Below are 26,300 nucleotides of genomic sequence, written 5' to 3' on the forward strand. Positions count from 1 at the left end.
CAACAATTAGATGTAAACCTCATATCTGAGGCTATTATATAAACAGCGTTATGGTAATGTGGCCGCACCGTCTCCCATGAGTTTTACAAACTTATAACAAACGGACCAGTTCGTAGCTGGATTCTTCACCGATCTTTTATACCTTCTCCGGAACATAAATGTTGTTCGGAGCTCAAGTTCTGTGAGGTGGAAGAAATTCCTTTGTTCTCTATGAAACTTCACTCTGTCTCTATACTGTGTGGCCATGAGGCAGGATCTTCCCTAGGAATTTACGACCTCTCTGACCACAGCAGCCTGGTTGTAGGAGGCAGCGAGAGGGGGATGGTGCTCGCTGTACCCAAAGAGGGCATTGTCATGACACCGTCTATGTATGTTATTGAGAGAATACTGGACTGGTTTGGTTACCATCTATGTATGTTATTGAGAGAATACTGGACTGGTTTGGTTACCATCTTTATTTCAAAAAATATATATATTCACCTTTATTTAACCAGTTTAGCTAATTGAGAACAAGTTCTCATTTACAACTGCGACCTGGCCAAGATAAAGCAAAGCAGTGCGACACAAACAAAAACACAGAGTTACACATGGAATAAACAAGCGTACAGTCAATAACACAATAGAAAAAAGAAAGTCTATATACAGTGTGTGCAAATGGCATGAGGAGGTAGGAAATAAATAGGCCATAGTAGCAAAGTAATTACAATTTAGCAGATTAACACTGGAGTAATAGATGAGCAGATGATGATGAGCAGATGATGGTGTGTAAGTAGTGATACTGGTGTGCAAAAGAGCAGCAAAGTAAATAAAAACAATATGGGGATGAGGTAGGTAGATTGGGTGGGCTATTTACAGATGGACTATGTACAGCTGCAGCTATCGGTGAGCTGCTCAGATAGCTGATGTTTAAAGTTAGTGAGGGAAATGTAAGTCTCCAGTTTCAGTGATTTTGGCAATTCGTTCCAGTCACTGGCAACAGAGAACTGGAAGGAAAGGCGGACAAAGGAGGTGTTGGCTTTGGGGATGACCAGTGAGATATACCTGCTGGACCTGCTGAATGTTTTGAGTAAAGAGTCTGAATACTAATGTAAATGCAATATTTCTGTTGTTTTTTTAAACCTGTTTTTGCTTTGTCATTATTGGGTATTGTCTGTAGGTTAATGAGTTACATTTTCTTTTTCTTTTTTAGGAAAAGCACATTTTTAATAGCACATTGAAACAAAGCCCTATTGTCTAAATACAGTGGGGCAAAAAGGTATTTAGTCAGCCACCAATTGTGCAAGTTCTCCCACTTAAAAAGATGAGAGAGGCCTGTAATTTTCATCATAGGTACACTTCAACTATGACAGACAAAATGAGAAAAGAAAATCCAGAAAATCACATTGTAGGTTTTGTAATGAATTTATTTGCAAATTATGGTGGAAAATAAGTATTTGGTCACCTACAAACAAGCAAGATTTCTGGCTCTCACAGACCTGTAACTTCTTTAAGAGGCTCCTCTGTCCTCCACTCGTTACCTGTATTAATGGCACCCGTTTGAACTTGTTATCAGTATAAAAGACGCCTGTCCACAACCTCAAACAGTCACACTCCAAACTCCACTATGGCCAAGACCAAAGAGCTGTCAAAGGACACCAGAAACAAAATTGTAGACCTGCACCAGGCTGGGAAGACTGAATCTGCAATAGGTAAGCAGCTTGGTTTGAAGAAATCAACTGTGGGAGCAATTATTAGGAAATGGAAGACATACAAGACCACTGATAATCTCCCTCGATCTGGGGCTCCACGCAAGATCTCACCCCGTGGGGTCAAAATGATCACAAGAACGGTGAGCAAAAATCCCAGAACCACACGGGGGGACCTAGTGAATGACCTGCAGAGAACTGGGACCAAAGTAACAAAGCCTACCATCAGTAACACACTACGCCGCCAGGGACTCAAATCCTGCAGTGCCAGACGTGTCCCCCTGCTTAAGCCAGTACATGTCCAGGCCCGTCTGAAGTTTGCTAGAGAGCATTTGGATGATCCAGAAGAAGATTGGGAGAATGTCATATGGTCAGATGAAACCAAAATAGAACTTTTTGGTAAAAACTCAACTCGTCGTGTTTGGAGGACAAAGAATGCTGAGTTGCATCCAAAGAACACCATACCTACTGTGAAGCATGGGGGTGGAAACATCATGCTTTGGGGCTGTTTTTCTGCAAAGGGACCAGGACGACTGATCCGTGTAAAGGAAAGAATGAATGGGGCCATGTATCGTGAGATTTTGAGTGAAAACCTCCTTCCATCAGCAAGGGCATTGAAGATGAAACGTGGCTGGGTCTTTCAGCATGACAATGATCCCAAACACACCGCCTGGGCAACGAAGGAGTGGCTTCGTAAGAAGCATTTCAAGGTCCTGGAGTGGCCTAGCCAGTCTCCAGATCTCAACCCCATAGAAAATCTTTGGAGGGAGTTGAAAGTCCGTGTTGCCCAGCAACAGCCCCAAAACATCACTGCTCTAAAGGAGATCTGCATGGAGGAATGGGCCAAAATACCAGCAACAGTGTGTGAAAACCTTGTGAAGACTTACAGAAAACGTTTGACCTCTGTCATTGCCAACAAAGGGTATATAACAAAGTATTGAGATAAACTTTTGTTATTGACCAAATACTTATTTTCCACCATAATTTGCAAATAAATTCATTAAAAATCCTACAATGTGATTTTCTTGATTTTTTTTCTCATTTTGTCTGTCATAGTTGAAGTGTACCTCTGATGAACATTACAGGCCTCTCTCATCTTTTTAAGTGGGAGAACTTGCACAATTGGTGGCTGACTAAATACCTTTTTGCCCCACTGTATGTATTGTTTGACAAGATACAATTTCATAAGATAGGATTGATTGTTAGAATTGATTTATATTATTTCATTAATCAAACAGTCCAAACATCAGACTAAAGCCTCGGCTAAACATCATGTACACACAGATTGAAATCTGAGAAAAACAAAGCATGCCGATGACACTGTCCGTCTTAAAGGGTATTAACACAGATCTGTCTATCAGACAGTGCCAGAGCTAGTCAATAGATATTCACATTCACTGACACACTTCAGCTATCTTAGGTGACATCACACACACACACACACACACACACACACACACACACACACACACACACACACACACACACACACACACACACACACACACACACACACACACACACACACACACACACACACACACACACACACACACAATGCCGTTTTGTCATACAATAATGGTCTACATTTGGGTTAAAACATTGTTTCACAGAACAAGTGTAAAATATTACGTTTGAAGGTGACTCTACTAAGGACAGGGACTCATTACTTAATAACTGTATTTCGTCCATAAAGCACTTTTCACAATCCCCAAAATGTAACATTTGTATATAAATAAATTGTTGTGATGGAATGAAAGTGTACCAGAAAACGCTTCAGTAGTTGAACTGAAGGCAAACAAGCCACACACTGAACTGTAGGCACAAATACACTAAAAAACATACTAAAAGTCAATTTAACAGAGTTATAAATAGTGCCTTAGGAGTATATTAGCATTGGAATGAGACACTCAGGACTGTGCTTCCTAACATTAGCTAGCTAGCTAATGGTACCACAGCCAGAGATATTTGGACAGAAAATGGCTACCTAGCTTACGGTAACGTTAACTAGCTTGAGGACAACCTATGATAGCACAACCTATTTAACCTGAATGACCATCAAATTCAGAATTCGTAACGTTTGTTACTTACCGTTTTCACAGTTTTCAGTCAGCCAAAAGACTATTAGTCTGTCGAAATAATGTTAGCCGTTTTCCACTCGTCAGTCACACGAGAACTAGAATACTTGTAAGTATTGTAGTGGACTTCACGCGCTGGTAGCGGGAGAATAAACCCATTGGCTGGGTGAAATATTCATAGCCCAACCTTAATAACCCAGCACCAACAACCCAACCTGGCTGTATTTACAGAAAACAACCCAACCTTGCTGTATTTACAGAAAACAACCCAACCTTGCTGTTTTTACAGAAAACAACCCAACCCTGCTGTATTTACAGAAAACAACTCAACCTTGCTGTATTTACAGAAAACAACCCAACCTTGCTGTATTTACAGAAAACAACCCAACCTGGCTGTATTTACAGAAAACAACCCAACCTTGCTGTATTTACAGAAAACAACCCAACCTGGCTGTATTTACAGAAAACAACCCAACCTTGCTGTTTTTACAGAAAACACCTCAACCTTGCTGTTTTTACAGAAAACAACTCAACCTTGCTGATTTTACAGAAAACAACTCAACCTTGCTGTTTTTACAGAAAACAACTCAACCTTGCTGTTTTTACAGAAAACAACTCAACCTTATTGTATTTCTAGAAAACAACTCAACCTTGCTGTATTTACAGAAAACAACCCAACCTTATTGTATTTCTAGAAAACAACTCAACCTTGCTGTATTTACAGAAAACAACTCAACCTTGCTGTATTTACAGAAAACAACTCAACCTTGCTGTTTTTGCAGAAAACAACTCAACCTTGCTGTTTTTACAGAAAACAACTCAACCTTGCTGTATTTACAGAAAACAACTCAACCTTGCTGTATTTACAGAAAACAACTCAACCTTGCTGTTTTTACAGAAAACAACCCAACCTTGCTGTTTTTACAGAAAACAACCCAACCTTGCTGTATTTACAGAAAACAACCCAACCTTGCTGTATTTACAGAAAACAACTCAACCTTGCTGTTTTTACAGAAAACAACTCAACCTTGCTGTTTTTACAGAAAACAACTCAACCTTGCTGTATTTACAGAAAACAACTCAACCTTGCTGTTTTTACAGAAAACAACTCAACCTTGCTGTTTTTACAGAAAACAACTCAACCTTGCTGTTTTTACAGAAAACAACTCAACCTTGCTGTTTTTACAGAAAACAACCCAACCTTGCTGTATTTACAGAAAACAACCCAACCTTGCTGTTTTTACAGAAAACAACTCAACCTTGCTGTATTTCTAGAAAACAACTCAACCTTGCTGTTTTTACAGAAAACAACTCAACCTTGCTGTATTTACAGAAATCAACCCAACCTTGCTGTTTTTACAGAAAACAACCCAACCTTGCTGTATTTACAGAAAACAACTCAACTATTGACCCAATGCCTGCAACCCAGCAATTGGGTCATCCAAACAACCCAGCATTTTAGAGTGTAACTAGCATCTCAAAGCTGTGCATGCAAGAAGACTTGACCTGTCTGCTGAACACATATTTCTCTGTCCTCAGTTTGATGGAAGGCCTGAATCTGTCTTTTTGCCTTGTAACTGATTGCTTCTAGAAAGACAGAAGGAACAATGCATGATCAAGATGAGCTAGCTACTAGTTTAGTGTAATGGCAGATTTATTTGTTACAAAGAATGAATGTATGGGCTACATTTATTACAATAATACATGCATTTACTTGCTTTATCATTTATCACTCAAAGCGTTACGACCACCAACATATTTCCAGGGTGTTGATGAATCTTCCTCCCAATACAGCCTTTTCCAACACCACAGGTAGGCGAAGGGTATCCATCTGGGGGGGTATCCATCTGGGGGGGTATCCATCCATCTGCAAAAGTGAAGTTTTGCTTTGATGTCAAATCGACTAATTTTGTTCTTAGCTAGCTAGTTACCTACCTTAGCTATTGGGCTAGCTAAGATGCTAGAGAGCCGTGACACAAGCATATTGACATGCATATTGATATTAAAAAACACCAACGTATTCAGCTAAAAATATGTGTTCAGGCAAATCAGTGGTTAGCTAGCTACCTATCACATGAATTGTGCAAAAATATAATAGCTAATGTTAGCTAGCTAAATGCTAGCCAGTCAGTCAGTGGCATTGACAGATTGAAACTGGTATCAACAAAATGGGGTTCACTCTATCCTATTAAACATGACATTGCTAAATGAACATTTTATTAATAATTAGACACTCACCGGACAACTTTGGTAGGTACTGTAGCTAGCTTTGTTTCCATTTTCCAACATATTTTTCTAATTCCCTTGATTGGTCATCAACGGTTACTGGTCTTGGAACTCATGTGTTCACCAGAAACGTCTTGGGGTAAACTGTTTGCCACTAGTGGCAATAAATGTTTCTTCCACAGGTTAGCCACAGATTCAAATAGAATCTTGAGAGAATTGTCTGCCAGAAATAAACCTCTAGCGAACTGTTTGCCACTAATGGCAATAAATATTATTGTTGCCAAAGGTGTGCCGCAGATTCACCACTAGTGGCAAACATTTGCAAACTTCAACAACATTTTGTAGCACACTATTTAGTTTGCAGCAAATTTGCCACAAACCTGTGGTAAATTTGCAGCATTAAATGTTGTTTTGTAAGGGAGCCTCTCGGTTGTGCAACTAGTGTTTTCAATCTTAGATAATTGTTTCACTTGACCATAATTTGTTTTGCAAAAAAGGAGCAAAGCATTTTCTTTTGAGTTTTAAATTGTTTGAAAGCATTTTCTTTTGAGTTTTAAATCGTTTGAAAGCGTTTTCTTTTGAGTTTTAAATCTGAATCAAGCATTTTGAATAGTTTTTCATCACTTCTTTTTAGTTTGTAAAGAAAACATCAACTATAGTGCCTGGCAGTCGTTGAAACCACCACCTGAGTCTAGATGCATGATATGGCTTCCAGACATTGGCTTCTAATAAACTCTTACTAACAGACACACTGGCTACTGTTGTGCTGTATTGCTAGACTGCTATATGCTATGCTTTAATGTTAGACCCTCCCAATACATCAGAGTTCATCACCTCATAATAACACAACTGTCTTATACCATGGTTGTATTACTGTCTTATGCCATCACCTCATAATAACACAACTCTACTCTCCCTCCAGGTCAAACTGTGGTACGACAAGGTGGGTCACCAGCTCATAGTCACCATCCTGGGAGCTAAAGAATTTCCTTCCAGGGAAGACGGCCGGCCCAGGAACCCCTATGTTAAAATATACCTCCTCCCCGACAGAAGGTAGGAATCAAGATCACTCCATGTTTATGTCTTATTCCATGGTTGTATTACTGCCTGTCTTATACCATTTTTGTATTACTGTCTGTCTTATACCATGGTTGTATTACTGTCTTATACCATGGTTGTATTACTGTCTGTCTTATGCCATGGTTGTATTACTGTCTGTCTTATACCATGGTTGTATTACTGTCTTATACCATGGTTGTATTACTGCCTGTCTTATACCATGGTTGTATCACTGTCTTATACCATGGTTGTATTACTGCCTGTCTTATACCATGGTTGTATTACTGTCTTATACCATGGTTGTATTACTGCCTGTCTTATACCATGGTTGTATTACTGCCTGTCTTATACCATGGTTGTATTACTGCCTGTCTTATACCATGGTTGTATTACTGCCTGTCTTATACCATGGTTGTATTACTGCCTGTCTTATACCATGGTTGTATTACTGCCTGTCTTATACCATGGTTGTATTACTGCCTGTCTTATACCATGGTTGTATTACTGCCTGTCTTATACCATGGTTGTATTACTGTCTTATACCATGGTTGTATTAATGTCTTATACCATGGTTGTATTACTGTCTTATACCATGGTTGTATTACTGCCTGTCTTATACCATGGTTGTATTACTGTTTTATACCATGGTTGTATTACTGTCTTATACCATGGTTGTATTACTGTCTTATACCATGGTTGTATTACTGCCTGTCTTATACCATGGTTGTATTACTGTCTTATACCATGGTTGTATTACTGTCTGTCTTATACCATGGTTGTATTACTGCCTGTCTTATACCATGGTTGTATTACTGTCTTATACCATGGTTGTATTACTGTCTTATACCATGGTTGTATTACTGTCTTATACCATGGTTATATTACTGTCTTATACCATGGTTGTATTACTGCCTGTCTTATACCATGGTTGTATTACTGTCTGTCTTATACCATGGTTGTATTACTGTCTTATACCATGGTTGTATTACTGTCTGTCTTATACCATGGTTGTATTACTGTCTGTCTTATACCATGGTTGTATTACTGTCTTATACCATGGTTGTATTACTGTCTGTCTTATACCATGGTTGTATTACTGCCTGTCTTATACCATGGTTGTATTACTGTCTGTCTTATACCATGGTTGTATTACTGTCTGTCTTATACCATGGTTGTATTAATGTCTTATACCATGGTTGTATTACTGCCTGTCTTATACCATGGTTGTATTACTGTCTGTCTTATACCATGGTTGTATTACTGTCTGTCTTATACCATGGTTGTATTACTGTCTGTCTTATACCATGGTTGTATTACTGTCTGTCTTATACCATGGTTGTATTACTGTCTTATACCATGGTTGTATTACTGCCTGTCTTATACCATGGTTGTATTACTGTCTTATACCATGGTTGTATTACTGCCTGTCTTATACCATGGTTGTATTACTGTCTTATACCATGGTTGTATTACTGTCTGTCTTATACCATGGTTGTATTACTGTCTTATACCATGGTTGTATTACTGCCTGTCTTATACCATGGTTGTATTACTGCCTGTCTTATACCATGGTTGTATTACTGCCTGTCTTATACCATGGTTGTATTACTGCCTTATACCATGGTTGTATTACTGCCTGTCTTATACCATGGTTGTATTACTGTCTTATACCATGGTTGTATTACTGTCTTATACCATGGTTGTATTACTGTCTTATACCATGGTTGTATTACTGCCTGTCTTATACCATGGTTGTATTACTGTCTTATACCATGGTTGTATTACTGCCTGTCTTATACCATGGTTGTATTACTGTCTTATACCATGGTTGTATTACTGCCTGTCTTATACCATGGTTGTATTACTGTCTTATACCATGGTTGTATTACTGTCTTATACCATGGTTGTATTACTGTCTGTCTTATACCATGGTTGTATTACTGCCTGTCTTATACCATGGTTGTATTACTGTCTGTCTTATACCATGGTTGTATTACTGCCTGTCTTATGCCATGGTTGTATTACTGCCTTATACCATGGTTGTATTACTGTCTGTCTTATACCATGGTTGTATTACTGTCTGTCTTATACCATGGTTGTATTACTGTCTTATACCATGGTTGTATTACTGCCTGTCTTATACCATGGTTGTATTACTGTCTTATACCATGGTTGTATTACTGTCTGTCTTATACCATGGTTGTATTACTGCCTGTCTTATACCATGGTTGTATTACTGCCTTATACCATGGTTGTATTACTGCCTTATACCATGGTTGTATTACTGCCTGTCTTATACCATGGTTGTATTACTGCCTGTCTTATACCATGGTTGTATTACTGTCTGTCTTATACCATGGTTGTATTACTGCCTGTCTTATACCATGGTTGTATCACTGTCTTATACCATGGTTGTATTACTGCCTGTCTTATACCATGGTTGTATTACTGTCTTATACCATGGTTGTATTACTGCCTGTCTTATACCATGGTTGTATTACTGCCTGTCTTATACCATGGTTGTATTACTGCCTTATACCATGGTTGTATTACTGCCTGTCTTATACCATGGTTGTATTACTGTCTTATACCATGGTTGTATTACTGCCTTATACCATGGTTGTATTACTGCCTGTCTTATACCATGGTTGTATTACTGTCTTATACCATGGTTGTATTACTGTCTGTCTTATACCATGGTTGTATTACTGTCTTATACCATGGTTGTATTACTGCCTGTCTTATACCATGGTTGTATTACTGTCTTATACCATGGTTGTATTACTGTCTGTCTTATACCATGGTTGTATTACTGTCTTATACCATGGTTGTATTACTGTCTTATACCATGGTTGTATTACTGTCTGTCTTATACCATGGTTGTATTAATGTCTTATACCATGGTTGTATTACTGCCTTATACCATGGTTGTATTACTGCCTGTCTTATACCATGGTTGTATTACTGTCTGTCTTATACCATGGTTGTATTACTGTCTTATACCATGGTTGTATTACTGTCTTATACCATGGTTGTATTACTGTCTGTCTTATGCCATGGTTGTATTACTGTCTTATACCATGGTTGTATTACTGCCTGTCTTATACCATGGTTGTATTACTGTCTTATACCATGGTTGTATTACTGCCTGTCTTATACCATGGTTGTATTACTGCCTGTCTTATACCATGGTTGTATTACTGTCTTATACCATGGTTGTATTACTGCCTGTCTTATACCATGGTTGTATTACTGTCTTATACCATGGTTGTATTACTGCCTGTCTTATACCATGGTTGTATTACTGCCTGTCTTATACCATGGTTGTATTACTGTCTTATACCATGGTTGTATTACTGTCTTATACCATGGTTGTATTACTGCCTGTCTTATACCATGGTTGTATTACTGTCTTATACCATGGTTGTATTACTGTCTGTCTTATACCATGGTTGTATTACTGTCTGTCTTATACCATGGTTGTATTACTGTCTGTCTTATACCATGGTTGTATTACTGTCTTATACCATGGTTGTATTACTGTCTGTCTTATACCATGGTTGTATTACTGTCTGTCTTATACCATGGTTGTATTACTGCCTTATACCATGGTTGTATTACTGCCTTATACCATGGTTGTATTACTGCCTGTCTTATACCATGGTTGTATTACTGCCTGTCTTATACCATGGTTGTATTACTGTCTTATACCATGGTTGTATTACTGTCTGTCTTATACCATGGTTGTATTACTGTCTGTCTTATACCATGGTTGTATTACTGTCTTATACCATGGTTGTATTACTGCCTTATACCATGGTTGTATTACTGTCTGTCTTATACCATGGTTGTATTACTGTCTTATACCATGGTTGTATTACTGTCTGTCTTATGCCATGGTTGTATTACTGTCTGTCTTATACCATGGTTGTATTACTGTCTTATACCATGGTTGTATTACTGTCTGTCTTATACCATGGTTGTATTACTGTCTTATGCCATGGTTGTATTACTGTCTTATACCATGGTTGTATTACTGCCTGTCTTATACCATGGTTGTATTACTGTCTTATACCATGGTTGTATTACTGTCTTATACCATGGTTGTATTACTGTCTGTCTTATACCATGGTTGTATTACTGTCTTATACCATGGTTGTATTACTGCCTGTCTTATACCATGGTTGTATTACTGCCTGTCTTATACCATGGTTGTATTACTGCCTGTCTTATACCATGGTTGTATTACTGTCTTATACCATGGTTGTATTACTGCCTGTCTTATACCATGGTTGTATTACTGTCTTATACCATGGTTGTATTACTGTCTTATACCATGGTTGTATTACTGTCTGTCTTATACCATGGTTGTATTACTGTCTGTCTTATACCATGGTTGTATTACTGCCTGTCTTATACCATGGTTGTATTACTGCCTGTCTTATACCATGGTTGTATTACTGCCTGTCTTATACCATGGTTGTATTACTGTCTTATACCATGGTTGTATTACTGCCTGTCTTATACCATGGTTTTATTACTGCCTTATACCATGGTTGTATTACTGTCTTATACCATGGTTGTATTACTGTCTTATACCATGGTTGTATTACTGTCTTATACCATGGTTGTATTACTGTCTTATACCATGGTTGTATCACTGTTTAATACCATGGTTGTATTAATGTCTGTCTCATACCATGGTTGTATCACTGTTTAATACCATGGTTTTATTACTGTCTTATACCATGGTTGTATTACTGTCTGTCTTATACCATGGTTGTATTACTGTCTTATACCATGGTTGTATTACTGTCTGTCTTATACCATGGTTGTATTACTGTCTGTCTTATACCATGGTTGTATTACTGCCTTATACCATGGTTGTATTACTGCCTTATACCATGGTTGTATTACTGTCTTATGCCATGGTTGTATTACTGTCCTAAACCATGTTTGTATTACTGCCTTATACCATGGTTGTATTACTGTCTTATACCATGGTTGTATTACTGTCCTAAACCATGTTTGCATTACTGTCTTATACCAACGTTGTGTTACTGCACGAAACCATAATTTTAAAGGATATGGTATCCTTCCTTCTAGTGACAAAAGCAAAAGGAGAACGAAAACTGTGAAGAAGTCCCTGGAGCCTAAATGGAACCAGACGTTCATGTACATGCCTGTCCACTGGAGGGAGTTTAGAGAGCGCATGCTGGAGATCACTCTGTGGGACCAGGCCAGGGTCAGAGAGGATGAGAGTGAATTCATGGGAGGGGTAAGATACATTACACATTAACATAATATTACATAACACAACATTACACAACACAACATAATATGACACAGCTTAAAATGACACAGCATAATATAACACAACATAAAACAATACAACATAATATAACACAGCATAATATAACACAACATAATATAACACAACATAATATAACACAACATAATACAACACAACATAATATGACACAGCTTAAAATGACACAGCATAATATAACACAACATAATACAACACAGCATAAAACAACACGGCATAATATAACACAACATAATATAACACAACATAATATAACACAACATAATACAACACAACATAATATAACACAACATAATATAACACAACATAATATAACACAAGTATTACAACATAATATAACACAACATAATATAACACAACATAATATAACACAACATAATATAACACAACATAATATAACACAAGTATTACAACATAAAACAATACAACATATTATAACACAACATAATATAACACAACATATTATAACACAACATAATATAACACAGCATAATACAACACAACATAATATAACACAGCATAATACAACACAACATAATATAACACAGCATAATATAACACAACATAATATAACACAACATAATACAACACAACATAATATAACACAGCATAATATAACACAACATATTATAACACAACATAATATAACACAACATAATATAACACAGCATAATATAACACAACATAATATAACACAACATAATATAACACAACATAATATAACACAACATAATATAACACAACATAATACAACACAACATAATACAACACAACATAATATAACACAGCATAATATAACACAGCATAATATAACACAACATAATATAACACAACATAATATAACACAACATAATACAACACAGCCTAATATAACACAACATAAAACAATACAACATAATATAACACAAGTATTACAACATAATATAACACAACATAATATAACACAGCATAATATAACACAGCCTAATATAACACAACATAAATTAACACAACATAATATAACACAACATAATATAACACACCATAATATAACACAACATAATATAACACAGCATAATATAACACACCATAATATAACACAACATAATATAACACAGCATAATATAATATAACACAACATAGTAAAACACAACATAATATAACACAACATAATATAACGCAACATATTATAACACAACACAGCATAATATAACACAACATAACACAACATAATATAACATAATATAACACGGCATTATATAACACAATACAACACATAGATAGACATGTCAGAGATAGCATAACACAACACATAGATAGACATGTCAGAGATAGCATAACACAACACATAGATAGACATGTCAGAGATAGCATAACACAACACATAGATAGACATGTCAGAGATAGCATAACACAACACATAGATAGACATGTCAGAGATAGCATAACACAACACATAGATAGACATGTCAGAGATAGCATAACACAACACATAGATAGACATGTCAGAGATAGCATAACACAACACATAGATAGACATGTCAGAGATAGCATAACACAACACATAGATAGACATGTCAGAGATAGCATAACACAACACATAGATAGACATGTCAGAGATAGCATAACACAACACATAGATAGACATGTCAGAGATAGCATAACACAACACATAGATAGACATGTCAGAGATAGCATAACACAACACATAGATAGACATGTCAGAGATAGCATAACACAACACATAGATAGACATGTCAGAGATAGCATAACACAACACATAGATAGACATGTCAGAGATAGCATAACACAACACATAGATAGACATGTCAGAGATAGCATAACACAACACATAGATAGACATGTCAGAGATAGCATAACACAACACATAGATAGACATGTCAGAGATAGCATATCCTGAAGTAAATGAACGTCACTAAACATAATGTAACATAACATAATGTAACACGGATAACATAAAATAATATAACATAATGTAACATAACATAGGATAACATAACAGAATGTAGCAACGTAACATAACATAATGTAGCATAACATAATGTAACATAACATAATATAACAGAACTTAAAATAACATAATGTAACATAACATTAAATAATGTAACTTTACATAATTTCACATAACGTAATATTACGTCATTTAAAATACCATAATGTAACATAACATAGTGTAACATACCGTAACATCAGGTAACATAACATATCATAACATAATTTAACATAATGTAACATAACATAATGTAACATAGCACAATGTAACATAACATATCATATTATAACATAACAATATAACATAACGTAAAATAACATAATGTAACATAATGTAACGTAACCTAATGTAACATAACATAATGTAACAAAACTTACCAAAACTTACCAACATAAATTTACATATCGTAACATATTCTAACGTCATGCAACATAATATAACATAATGTAACATAACTTAACATAATGTTAAATAACTTTAGATAACATAACATAATGTAACATAATATAACACAACATTAAATAATGCAACTTTACATAATTTCATGTAACGTAATTTAACATAACATAATGCAATATAACATAATGTTACATATCATAACATCATGTAACATAACATAACATATTATAACATAACAATGCAACATAACAGAATGTAACATTACATAATGTAACATAACATAACATAATGTAATATAAAATAACAAAATGTAACATAACATAATGTAACATTACAAAACGTAACATAACCAATGCAACATACCTAATGTAACATAACATAATTTAACGTAACATAATGTAACATCAGGCAAAATAACATAATACAACATAACATGATGTAACATAACATAATATAACATAACTTAACATAACATAATGTAACTTTACATAATTTCACACAACGTAATATAACGTAAATGAACATAACATAATGTAACATACCATAACATCATGAAACATAACGTAACATATCATAGCATCATGTAACACAATGTAACATATTATAACATAAGAATCTAACATAACATAATGTAACATGACATAATGTAATGTATCGTAACATAATGTAACATAACATAACATTATATTATGTAAAATAACATGACAAAATGTAACATAACATAATGTAATGTAACATAATATAACAATGCCACATAACATAATGTAATGTAACATAATATAACAATGCCACATAACATAATGTAACACAACATAACATAATGTAACATAACATAGCATAGCATAACATAACACAATATAATGTAACATAACGTAACATAGTATAACATAATGTAATATAACCTAACATTAAAAAAGTAACATAAAATATCATAATTTTACATACCATCACTTAACATAATGTAACATAACATAACATAACATAACGTATCATAATATAACATGATGTAACATAATGTAGCATACCATAATGAAACAAAACATGAAGTAACATAACATCAAGTAATGTAATGTAACATAACATAAGATAAAGTAATATTAAACAATATATTGTAACATCACAAAATGTAACAAAACATGATGTAACATAACATAATGTTACATAACATAACATAGCGTAACACAACATAATGTAACATAACATAAAATAAAATTCTGTAACATAACATAGCATAATGTAATAATACAACACAATTTAACATAACATAATGTAACATCATGTAACATAATATAACATAATGTAACATAACGTAATTTAAATTATGTTATGTTATATTACATTGTGTTATGTTACATAATGTTATGTTACGTTATGTAACATTGTGTTATGTTAAGTTTTGTTATATTATTATATATTATTATATATTATGTTATGTTCAGTTAAATTATGTTATAGTATGTTAGGTTACATTATCGTATGTTATATTATGTTATGTTAGTTTATATTACATTATCTTATAGTATGTTACTTTATTGGACATTATGTTGTGTTGCGTTATGTTATGCAATGTTATGTTACATTGTTACATTATGTTATTTTACTTTATGTTACATTATATTATGTTATGTGACATTGTTATGTTATGTTACATTATGTTATGTTACGTTATGTTTTTACATGTTTTTTGTTATATTATTTTATATTATGTTATGTTAAGTTATGTTAAGTAAAATTGTGTTATAGTATGTTAGGTTACATTATCTTATTATATTTTACATTATGTTATGTTCCGTTACATTATGTTATGTTACTTTATGTTACATTGTGTTATGTTATGTTACATTGTTATGGTATGTTAATTATGTACTGTTATGTTACATTATGTTATGTTACATTACATTATATTACATTAAATTATGTTAATTGGCATAATGTAAGGTTATGTTATGTTATATTACGTTATGTTACATTATGTTATGGTATGTTAATTATGTACTGTTATGTTACATTTTGTTATGATACATCATATTATGTTATGTTAAGTAATGTTAAATTATGTTATAGTATGTTAGGTTACATTATGGTGTGTTATATTATGTTATAATATGTTACATTTTGTAAAGTTACATTGTGTTATGTTACATTGTGTTATGTTACATTGTGTTACATTATGTTATGCTACATTGTTATGTTATAATATGTTACATTTTGTAAAGTTACATTGTGTTATGTTACATTGTGTTATGTTACATTGTGTTATGTTACATTGTGTTACATTATGTTATGCTACATTGTTATGTTATAATATGTTACATTTTGTAAAGTTACATTGTGTTATGTTACATTGTGTTATGTTACATTGTGTTACATTATGTTATGCTACATTGTTATGTTATAATATGTTACATTTTGTAAAGTTACATTGTGTTGTGTTAAGATGTGTTAAATTACATTTCGGTATGTTGCATTATGTGACATTACATTACGCTATGTTGTGTTATGTTATGTAACATTACGGTGTGTTACGTTATGCTATGTTAGATTACATTATATTACATTAAATTATGTTAATTGACATAATGTAAGGTTATGTTATGTTATCATAACATAATGTAGCATAATATAACGTAACACTGTAACCAAACTTAACATAAAATAATGTAACATAATATAACACAAGTTAACATAAAATAAAATGATGTCAATTAACAAAATGTAACGTAACATAATATTATGTAATCTAACATAAGATGATGTAACATACCATTGTAACATAACATAATGTAACATACCATAAAATCACTTAACATAATGTAATACATCATATCATACAACATAATGTAACATTTTTTTTTTTGCGTAACGTAATGTACCATAACATAACGTAACATAACATAACGCAACATAATGTAACATAATGTAACAGAGCACAATGTAACATAACATAACATAAAGTAAGATATAATAACATAATTTAACATAATGTAACATAAGATAATGTAACATAACATAAAATAACATAACATAATGTAACATAAGATAATGTAACATAACACAATGTAACTTAACATAATGTAACATATTATACCATAACAATGTAACACAACATAATATAACATAACATAATGTAAGATAACATCATGTAATATAACATAAGATACCATTATGTAATGTAATTTAACATAACACTGTTACATAACATAATGTTACATGAAATAACACAACAGAATAATACATCGTCTGATCATGATTCAAGTATCTACACTAGGAAATACAGAATGTTCTCACTTTTACAAATGATACAGACAGAGTCTTTGTAGATTTAGACTTTGGGTTAGATGTTGTATTTGGAATTTAATTTCGCTCCTTCTACAATTTGATAATTGTAACTCTTTATCTTCGATCTTTGGCTGAAGAGAGCATCAGACCCAACGTTTCTGTTTGGATCACATATTTTACATGGTCTGTTATGTCTTCAGTGAATACATGTATTGTGTTGTCAGATCCTCATAAACCTGGAGACAGCCCTGATGGACGACACAGCCCACTGGTACAAGTTGCAAACCCACGATGTATCCTTCCTGGCAATGCCCAACCCCTCACCCTACACGCAGAGGAAACTGCTGCCGGGAGAGAGCCCCACTAGAAGGTTACAGAGTAGGTCTCTACCAGCACCTGCACCACACACCTAACCATGTCCATACCAGCACCACACCTAACCATATCTCTACCAGCACCACACCTAACCATGTCTCTACCAGCACCACACCTAACCATGTCTCTACGAGCACCACACCTAACCATGTCTCTACCAGCACCACACCTAACCATGTCTCTGCCAGCACCACACCAAACCATGTCTCTACCAGCACCACACCTAACCATGTCTCTACCAGCACCACACCTAACCATATCTCTACGAGCACCACACCTAACCATGTCTCTACCAGCACCACACCTAACCATGTCTCTACCAGCACCACACCTAACCATGTCTCTACCAGCACCACACCTAACCATATCTCTACGAGCACCACACCTAACCATGTCTCTACCAGCACCACACCTAACCATATCTCTACCAGCACCACACCTAACCATGTCTCTACCAGCACCACACCTAACCATGTCTCTACCAGCACCACACCTAACCATGTCTCTACCAGCACCACACCTAACCATGTCTCTACCAGCACCACACCTAACCATGTCTCTACCAGCACCACACCTAACCATGTCTCTACCAGCACCACACCTAACCATGTTTCTACCAGCACCACACCTAACCATATCTCTACCAGCACCACACCTAACCATGTCTCTACGAGCACCACACCTAACCATATCTCTGCCAGCACCACACCTAACCATGTCTCTACCAGCACCACACCTAACCATGTCTCTACGAGCACCACACCTAACCATATCTCTGCCAGCACCACACCAAACCATGTCTCTACCAGCACCACACCTAACCATGTCTCTACGAGCACCACACCTAACCATATCTCTGCCAGCACCACACCTAACCATGTCTCTACCAGCACCACACCAAACCATGTCTCTACCAGCACCACACCTAACCATGTCTCCAGCAGCACCACACCTAACCATATCTCTGCCAGCACCACACCTAACCATGTCTCTGCCAGCACCACACCTAACCATGTCTCTACCAGCACCACACCTAACCATGTCTCTGCCAGCACCACACCTAACCATGTCTCTGCCAGCACCACACCTAACCATGTCTCTACCAGCACCACACCTAACCATATCTCTACCAGCACCACACCTAACCATGTCTCCAGCAGCACCACACCTAACCATATCTCCAGCAGCACCACACCTAACCATGTCTCTACCAGCACCACACCTAACCATGTCTCTACCAGCACCACACCTAACCATGTCTCCAGCAGCACCACACCTAACCATGTCTCTACCAGCACCACACCTAACCATGTCTCTACCAGCACCACACCTAACCATGTCTCTACCAGCACCACACCTAACCATGTCTCTACCAGCACCACACCTAACCATGTCTCTACCAGCACCACACCTAACCATGTCTCTACCAGCACCACACCTAACCATGTCTCTACCAGCACCACACCTAACCATGTCTCTGCCAGCACCACACCTAACCATGTCTCTACCAGCACCACACCTAACCATGTCTCTACCAGCACCACACCTAACCATGTCTCTACCAGCACCACACCTAACCATGTCTCTGCCAGCACCACACCTAACCATGTCTCTACCAGCACCACACCTAACCATGTCTCTGCCAGCACCACACCTAACCATATCTCTACCAGCACCACACCTAACCATGTCTCTGCCAGCACCCTAACCTTCCACACCTAACCATGTCTCTACCAGCACCACACCTAACCATGTCTCTACCAGCACCACACCTAACCATGTCTCTGCCAGCACCACACCTAACCATGTCTCTACCAGCACCACACCTAACCATGTCTCTGCCAGCACCACACCTAACCATGTCTCTACCAGCACCACACCTAACCATGTCTCTGCCAGCACCACACCTAACCATGTTTCTACCAGCACCACACCTAACCATGTCTTTACCAGCACCACACCTAACCATGTCTCTACCAGCACCACACCTAACCATGTCTCTGCCAGCACCACACCTAACCATATCTCTACCAGCACCAAACCTAACCATGTCTCTACCAGCACCACACCTAACCATGTCTCTACCAGCACCACACCTAACCATATCTCTACGAGCACCACACCTAACCATATCTCTGCCAGCACCACACCTAACCATGTCTCTACCAGCACCACACCTAACCATGTCTCTACCAGCACCACACCTAACCATATCTCTACCAGCACCAAACCTAACCATGTCTCTACCAGCACCAAACCTAACCATGTCTCTACCAGCACCACACCTAACCATGTCTCGGCCAGCACCACACCTAACCATGTCTCTACCAGCACCACACCTAACCATATCTCTACCAGCACCACACCTAACCATGTCTCTACCAGCACCACACCTAACCATGTCTCTACCAGCACCACACCTAACCATGTCTCCACCAGCACCACACCTAACCATGTCTCTACCAGCACCACACCTAACCATATCCCTAAACACATCCCCACAGCATGATGCTGCCACCAAAATGCTTCACTGTGGGGATGGTGTTCTCGGGGTGATGAGAGGTGTTGGGTTTGCACCAGACACAGCGTTTTCCTTGATGTCCAAAAAGCTCAAATTTATTTCTCATCTGGCCAGAGTACCTTCTTCCATATGTTTGGGGAGTCTCCCACATGCCTTTTGGCGAACACCAAACATGTTTGCTTATTTTTCTCTGGCCACTCTTCCGTAAAGCCCAGCTCTGTGGAGTCTATGGCTTAAAGTGGTCCTATGGGCAGATACTCCAATCTCCGTTGAGGAGCTTTACAGCTAATTAATGCCCTCCTTGCCTGGTACGTGAGTTTTGGTGAGTGGCCCTCTCTTGGCAGGTTTGTTGTGGTGCCATATTCTTTCCATTTTTTAATAATGGATTTAGTGGTGCTCCGTGGGATGTTCAAAGTTTCAGATATTTTTTTATAACCCAACCCTGATCTGTACTTCTCCACAACTTTGTTCCTGACCTGTTTGGGGAGCTCATTGGTCTTCATAGTGCCGATTGCTTGGTGGTGCCCCTTGCTTAGTTGTGTTGCAGACACTGGGGCCTTTCAGAAGAGGTCTATAGTTGAAGTCGGAAGTTTACATACACTTAAATTGGAGTCATTAAAACTAGTTTTTCAACCACCCCACAAATTTCTTGTTAACAAACTATAGTTTTGACAAGTTGGATAGGACATCTACTTTGTGCATGACACAAGTAATTTTTCCAACAATTGTTTACAGACAGATTATTTCACTTATATTTCACTGTATCACAATTCCAGTGGGTCAAAGGTTTACATACACTAAGTTGACTGTGCCTTTAAACAGCTTGGAAAATTCCAGAAAATTATGTCATGGCTTTAGAAGCTTCTGAAAGGCTAATTGACATCATTTGAGTCAATTGGAGGTGTACCTGTGGATGTATTTGAAGGCCTACCTTCAAACTCAGTGCCTCTTTGCTTGACATCATGGGAAAATTAAAATAAATCAGCCAAGACCTCAGAAAATAATTGTAGACCTCCACAAGTCTGGTTCATCCTTGGGAGCAATTTCCAAACGCCTGAAGGTACCACATTCATCTGTACAAATAATAGTACGCAAGTATAAACACCATGGGATCACGCAGCCCCCATACCGCTCAGGAAGGAGACGTGTTCTGTCTCCTAGAGATGAATGTACTTTGGGGCGAAAAGTGTAAATCAGTCCCAGAACAACAGCAAAGGATCTTGTAAAGATGCTGGAGGAAACGGGTACAAAAGTATCTATATCCACAGTAAAACTAGTCCTATATCTACATAACCTGAAAGGCCACTCAGCAAGGAAGAAGCCACTGCTCCAAACCCGGCATAAAAAAGCCAGACTACGGTTTGCAACTGCACATGGGGACAAAGATCGTACTTTTTGGAGAAATGTCCTCTGGTCTGATGAAACAAAAATAGAACTGTTTGTAATGATCATTGTTATGTTTGGAGGAAAAAGGGGGATGGTTGCAAACAGAAGAACACCATCCCAACCGTGAAGCACGGGGGTGGCAGCATCATGTTGTGGGGGGTGCTTTGCTGCAGGAGGGACTGGTGCACTTCACAAAATAGATGGCATCATGGGAAGGAAAATTACGTGGATAGATTGAAACAACATCTCAAGACATCAGTCAGGAAGTTAAAGCTTGGTCGCAAATGGGTCTTCCAAGTGGACAATGACCCCAAGCATACTTCCAAAATATGCGTCAAAATGGCTTAATGACAACACAGTCAAGGTATTGGAGTTGCCATGGCAAAGCCTTGACCTCAATCCCATAGAAAATTTGTGGGCAGAACTGAAAAAGCATGTGCGAGCAAGGAGGCATACAAACCCTGTCAGGAGGAAGGGGCAAAAATTCACCCAACTTACTGTGGGAAGCTTGCACATTTGTGGCCTGCTGGAGGTCATTTTGCAGGGCTCTGGCAGTGCACCTCCTTGCACAAAGGCGGAGGTAGCGGTCCTGCTGCTGGGTTGTTGCCCTCCTACGGCCTCCTCCACGTCTCCTGATGTACTGGCCTGTCTCCTGGTAGCGCCTCCATGCTCTGGACACTACGCTGACAGACACAGCAAACCTTCTTGCCACAGCTCGCATTGATGTGCCATCCTGGATGAGCTGCACTACCTGAGCCACTTGTGTGGGTTGTAGACTCCGTCTCATGCTACCACTAGAGTGAAAGCACTGCCAGCATTCAAAAGTGACCAAAACATCAGCCAGGAAGCATAGGAACTGAGAAGTGGTCTGTGGTCACCACCTGCAGAACTATTCCTTTATTGGGGGTGTCTTGCTAATTGCCTATAATTTCCACCTTTTGTCTATTCCATTTGCACAACAGCATGTGAAATTTATTGTCAATCAGTGTTGCTTCCTAAGTGGACAGTTTGATTTCACAGAAGTGTGATTGACTTGGAGTTACATTGTGTTGTTTAAGTGTTCCCTTTATTTTTTTGAGCAGTGTAAATCATTCTCTCTACTATTATTCTGACATTTAACATTCTTAAAATAAAGTGGTGATACTAACTGACCTAAGACAGGGAATTTTTACTAGGATTAAATGTCAGGAATTGTGAAAAACTGAGTGTAAATGTATTTGGCAAAGGTGTATGTAAACTTCGGACTTCAACTGTATATATACTGAGATCATGTGACAGATCATGTGACACTTAAATAAAGTCCACCTGTGTGCAATCTAACTAATTGTGTGACTTCTGAAGGTAATTGGTTGCACCAGATCTTATTTAGGGGCTTCATAGCGAAGGGGTGAATACATGCATCACTTGTCTGTTTTTTTGTTTATTTTTTTTTTGAGTTTTTTGAAACAAGTAATTTTTTTCATTTCACTTCACCAATTTGGACTATTTTGTGTATGCCCATTACATGAAATCCAAATAAAAATCCATTTAAATTACAGGTTGTAATGCAACAAAATAGGAAAAACGCCAAGGGGGTGAATACTTTTGCGAGCCACTGTATAGGCCTTTGCGATGCTGTTGGTTCATTGATTGTGCAGAGCGGCTTACATCTACAATTGGTGAATTTGTATTTGATTTCAAATAACCTAGTAATAGGGATTTTTTTAAATATTTTGATAATTAATTGGTTGACACACCTTTAGCTACTGTATAAATAATATCTCACCACCATGCATTTCCATCTCCTACCCTCTTTCTTTTATTCATTTTTTGAGCACGCAGACAGGCTGTCAACAGCTTAGTGAAATGTTTCACTGCGAAAACATGTTACTGTCAATGTTCAGGTTTCCCAAATTAAGCACTGGGTGGCAGCAGGAACAAGGTTGGAGAGACCATGGCATACAGAGTACTGGGTGGCAGCAGGAACAAGGTTGGAGAGACCATGGCATACAGAGTACTGGGTGGCAGCAGAAACAAGGTTGGAGAGACCATGGCATACAGAGTACTGGGTGGCAGCAGGAACAAGGTTGGAGAGACCATGGCATACAGAGTACTGGGTAGCTGCAGGAACAAGGTTGGAGAGACCATGGCATACAGAGTACAGGGTGGCAGCAGGAACAAGGTTGGAGAGACCATGGCATACAGAGTACTGGGTGGCAGCAGGAACAAGGTTGGAGAGACCACGGCATACAGAGTACTGGGTAGCAGCAGGAACAAGGTTGGAGAGACCATGGCATACAGAGTACTGGGTAGCTGCAGGAACAAGGTTGGAGAGACCATGGCATACAGAGTACTGGGTAGCTGCAGGAACAAGGTTGGAGAGACCACGGCATACAGAGTACTGGGTAGCAGCAGGAACACGGTTGGAGAGACCATGGCATACAGAGTACTGGGTAGCTGCAGGAACAAGGTTGGAGAGACCATGGCATACAGAGTACTGGGTGGCAGCAGGAACAAGGTTGGAGAGACCATGGCATACAGAGTACTGGGTGGCAGCAGGAACAAGGTTGGAGAGACCATGGCATACAGAGTACTGGGTAGCTGCAGGAACAAGGTTGGAGAGACCATGGCATACAGAGTACTGGGTGGCAGCAGGAACAAGGTTGGAGAGACCATGGCATACAGAGTACTGGGTGGCAGCAGGAACAAGGTTGGAGAGACCATGGCATACAGAGTACTGGGTGGCAGCAGGAACAAGGTTGGAGAGACCACGGCATACAGAGTACTGGGTAGCAGCAGGAACAAGGTTGGAGAGACCATGGCATACAGAGTACTGGGTAGCTGCAGGAACAAGGTTGGAGAGACCATGGCATACAGAGTACTTGGTAGCTGCAGGAACAAGGTTGGAGAGACCATGGCATACAGAGTACTGGGTGGCAGCAGGAACAAGGTTGGAGAGACCATGGCATACAGAGTACTGGGTGGCAGCAGGAACAAGGTTGGAGAGACCATGGCATACAGAGTACTGGGTAGCTGCAGGAACAAGGTTGGAGAGACCATGGCATACAGAGTACTGGGTGGCAGCAGGAACAAGGTTGGAGAGACCATGGCATACAGAGTACTGGGTAGCTGCAGGAACAAGGTTGGAGAGACCATGGCATACAGAGTACTGGGTGGCAGCAGGAACAAGGTTGGAGAGACCATGGCATACAGAGTACTGGGTAGCTGCAGGAACAAGGTTGGAGAGACCATGGCATACAGAGTACTGGGTGGCAGCAGGAACAAGGTTGGAGAGACCATGGCATACAGAGTACTGGGTAGCTGCAGGAACAAGGTTGGAGAGACCATGGCATACATAGTACTGGGTGGCAGCAGGAACAAGGTTGGAGAGACCATGGCATACAGAGTACTGGGTAGCTGCAGGAACAAGGTTGGAGAGACCATGGCATACAGAGTACTGGGTAGCAGCAGGAACAAGGTTGGAGAGACCATGGCATACAGAGTACTGGGTGGCAGCAGGAACAAGGTTGGAGAGCCCATGGCATACAGAGTACTGGGTAGCTGCAGGAACAAGGTTGGAGAGACCATGGCATACAGAGTACTGGGTAGCAGCAGGAACAAGGTTGGAGAGACCATGGCATACAGAGTACTGGGTAGCTGCAGGAACAAGGTTGGAGAGACCATGGCATACATAGTACTGGGTAGCAGCAGGAACAAGGTTGGAGAGACCATGGCATACAGAGTACTGGGTGGCAGCAGGAACAAGGTTGGAGAGACCATGGCATACAGAGTACTGGGTAGCTGCAGGAACAAGGTTGGAGAGACCATGGCATACAGAGTACTGGGTAGCAGCAGGAACAAGGTTGGAGAGACCATGGCATACAGAGTACTGGGTAGCTGCAGGAACAAGGTTGGAGAGACCATGGCATACAGAGTACTGGGTGGCAGCAGGAACAAGGTTGGAGAGACCATGGCATACAGAGTACTGGGT

The 26,300-nt window shown here is 38.2% G+C and overlaps 1 protein-coding gene across 1 annotated transcript in view; it reads left to right on the top strand.

Annotated features, from left to right (window-relative positions):
• Positions 1-26,300, top strand: part of LOC120035877 (regulating synaptic membrane exocytosis protein 2) — a gene marked incomplete at both ends in the record, with an annotated part of 71,396 nt that overhangs the window by 10,831 nt on the left and 34,265 nt on the right. Inside the window, 3 exon segments of the mRNA XM_038982344.1 lie at positions 6,912-7,042; positions 12,155-12,326; positions 18,273-18,426. Of these exon segments, the coding sequence (XP_038838272.1) occupies positions 6,912-7,042; positions 12,155-12,326; positions 18,273-18,426 (457 nt within the window).

This window comes from Salvelinus namaycush, unplaced genomic scaffold (genome assembly GCF_016432855.1).
Source record: "Salvelinus namaycush isolate Seneca unplaced genomic scaffold, SaNama_1.0 Scaffold1128, whole genome shotgun sequence".
Lineage (NCBI taxonomy): Eukaryota > Metazoa > Chordata > Actinopteri > Salmoniformes > Salmonidae > Salvelinus > Salvelinus namaycush.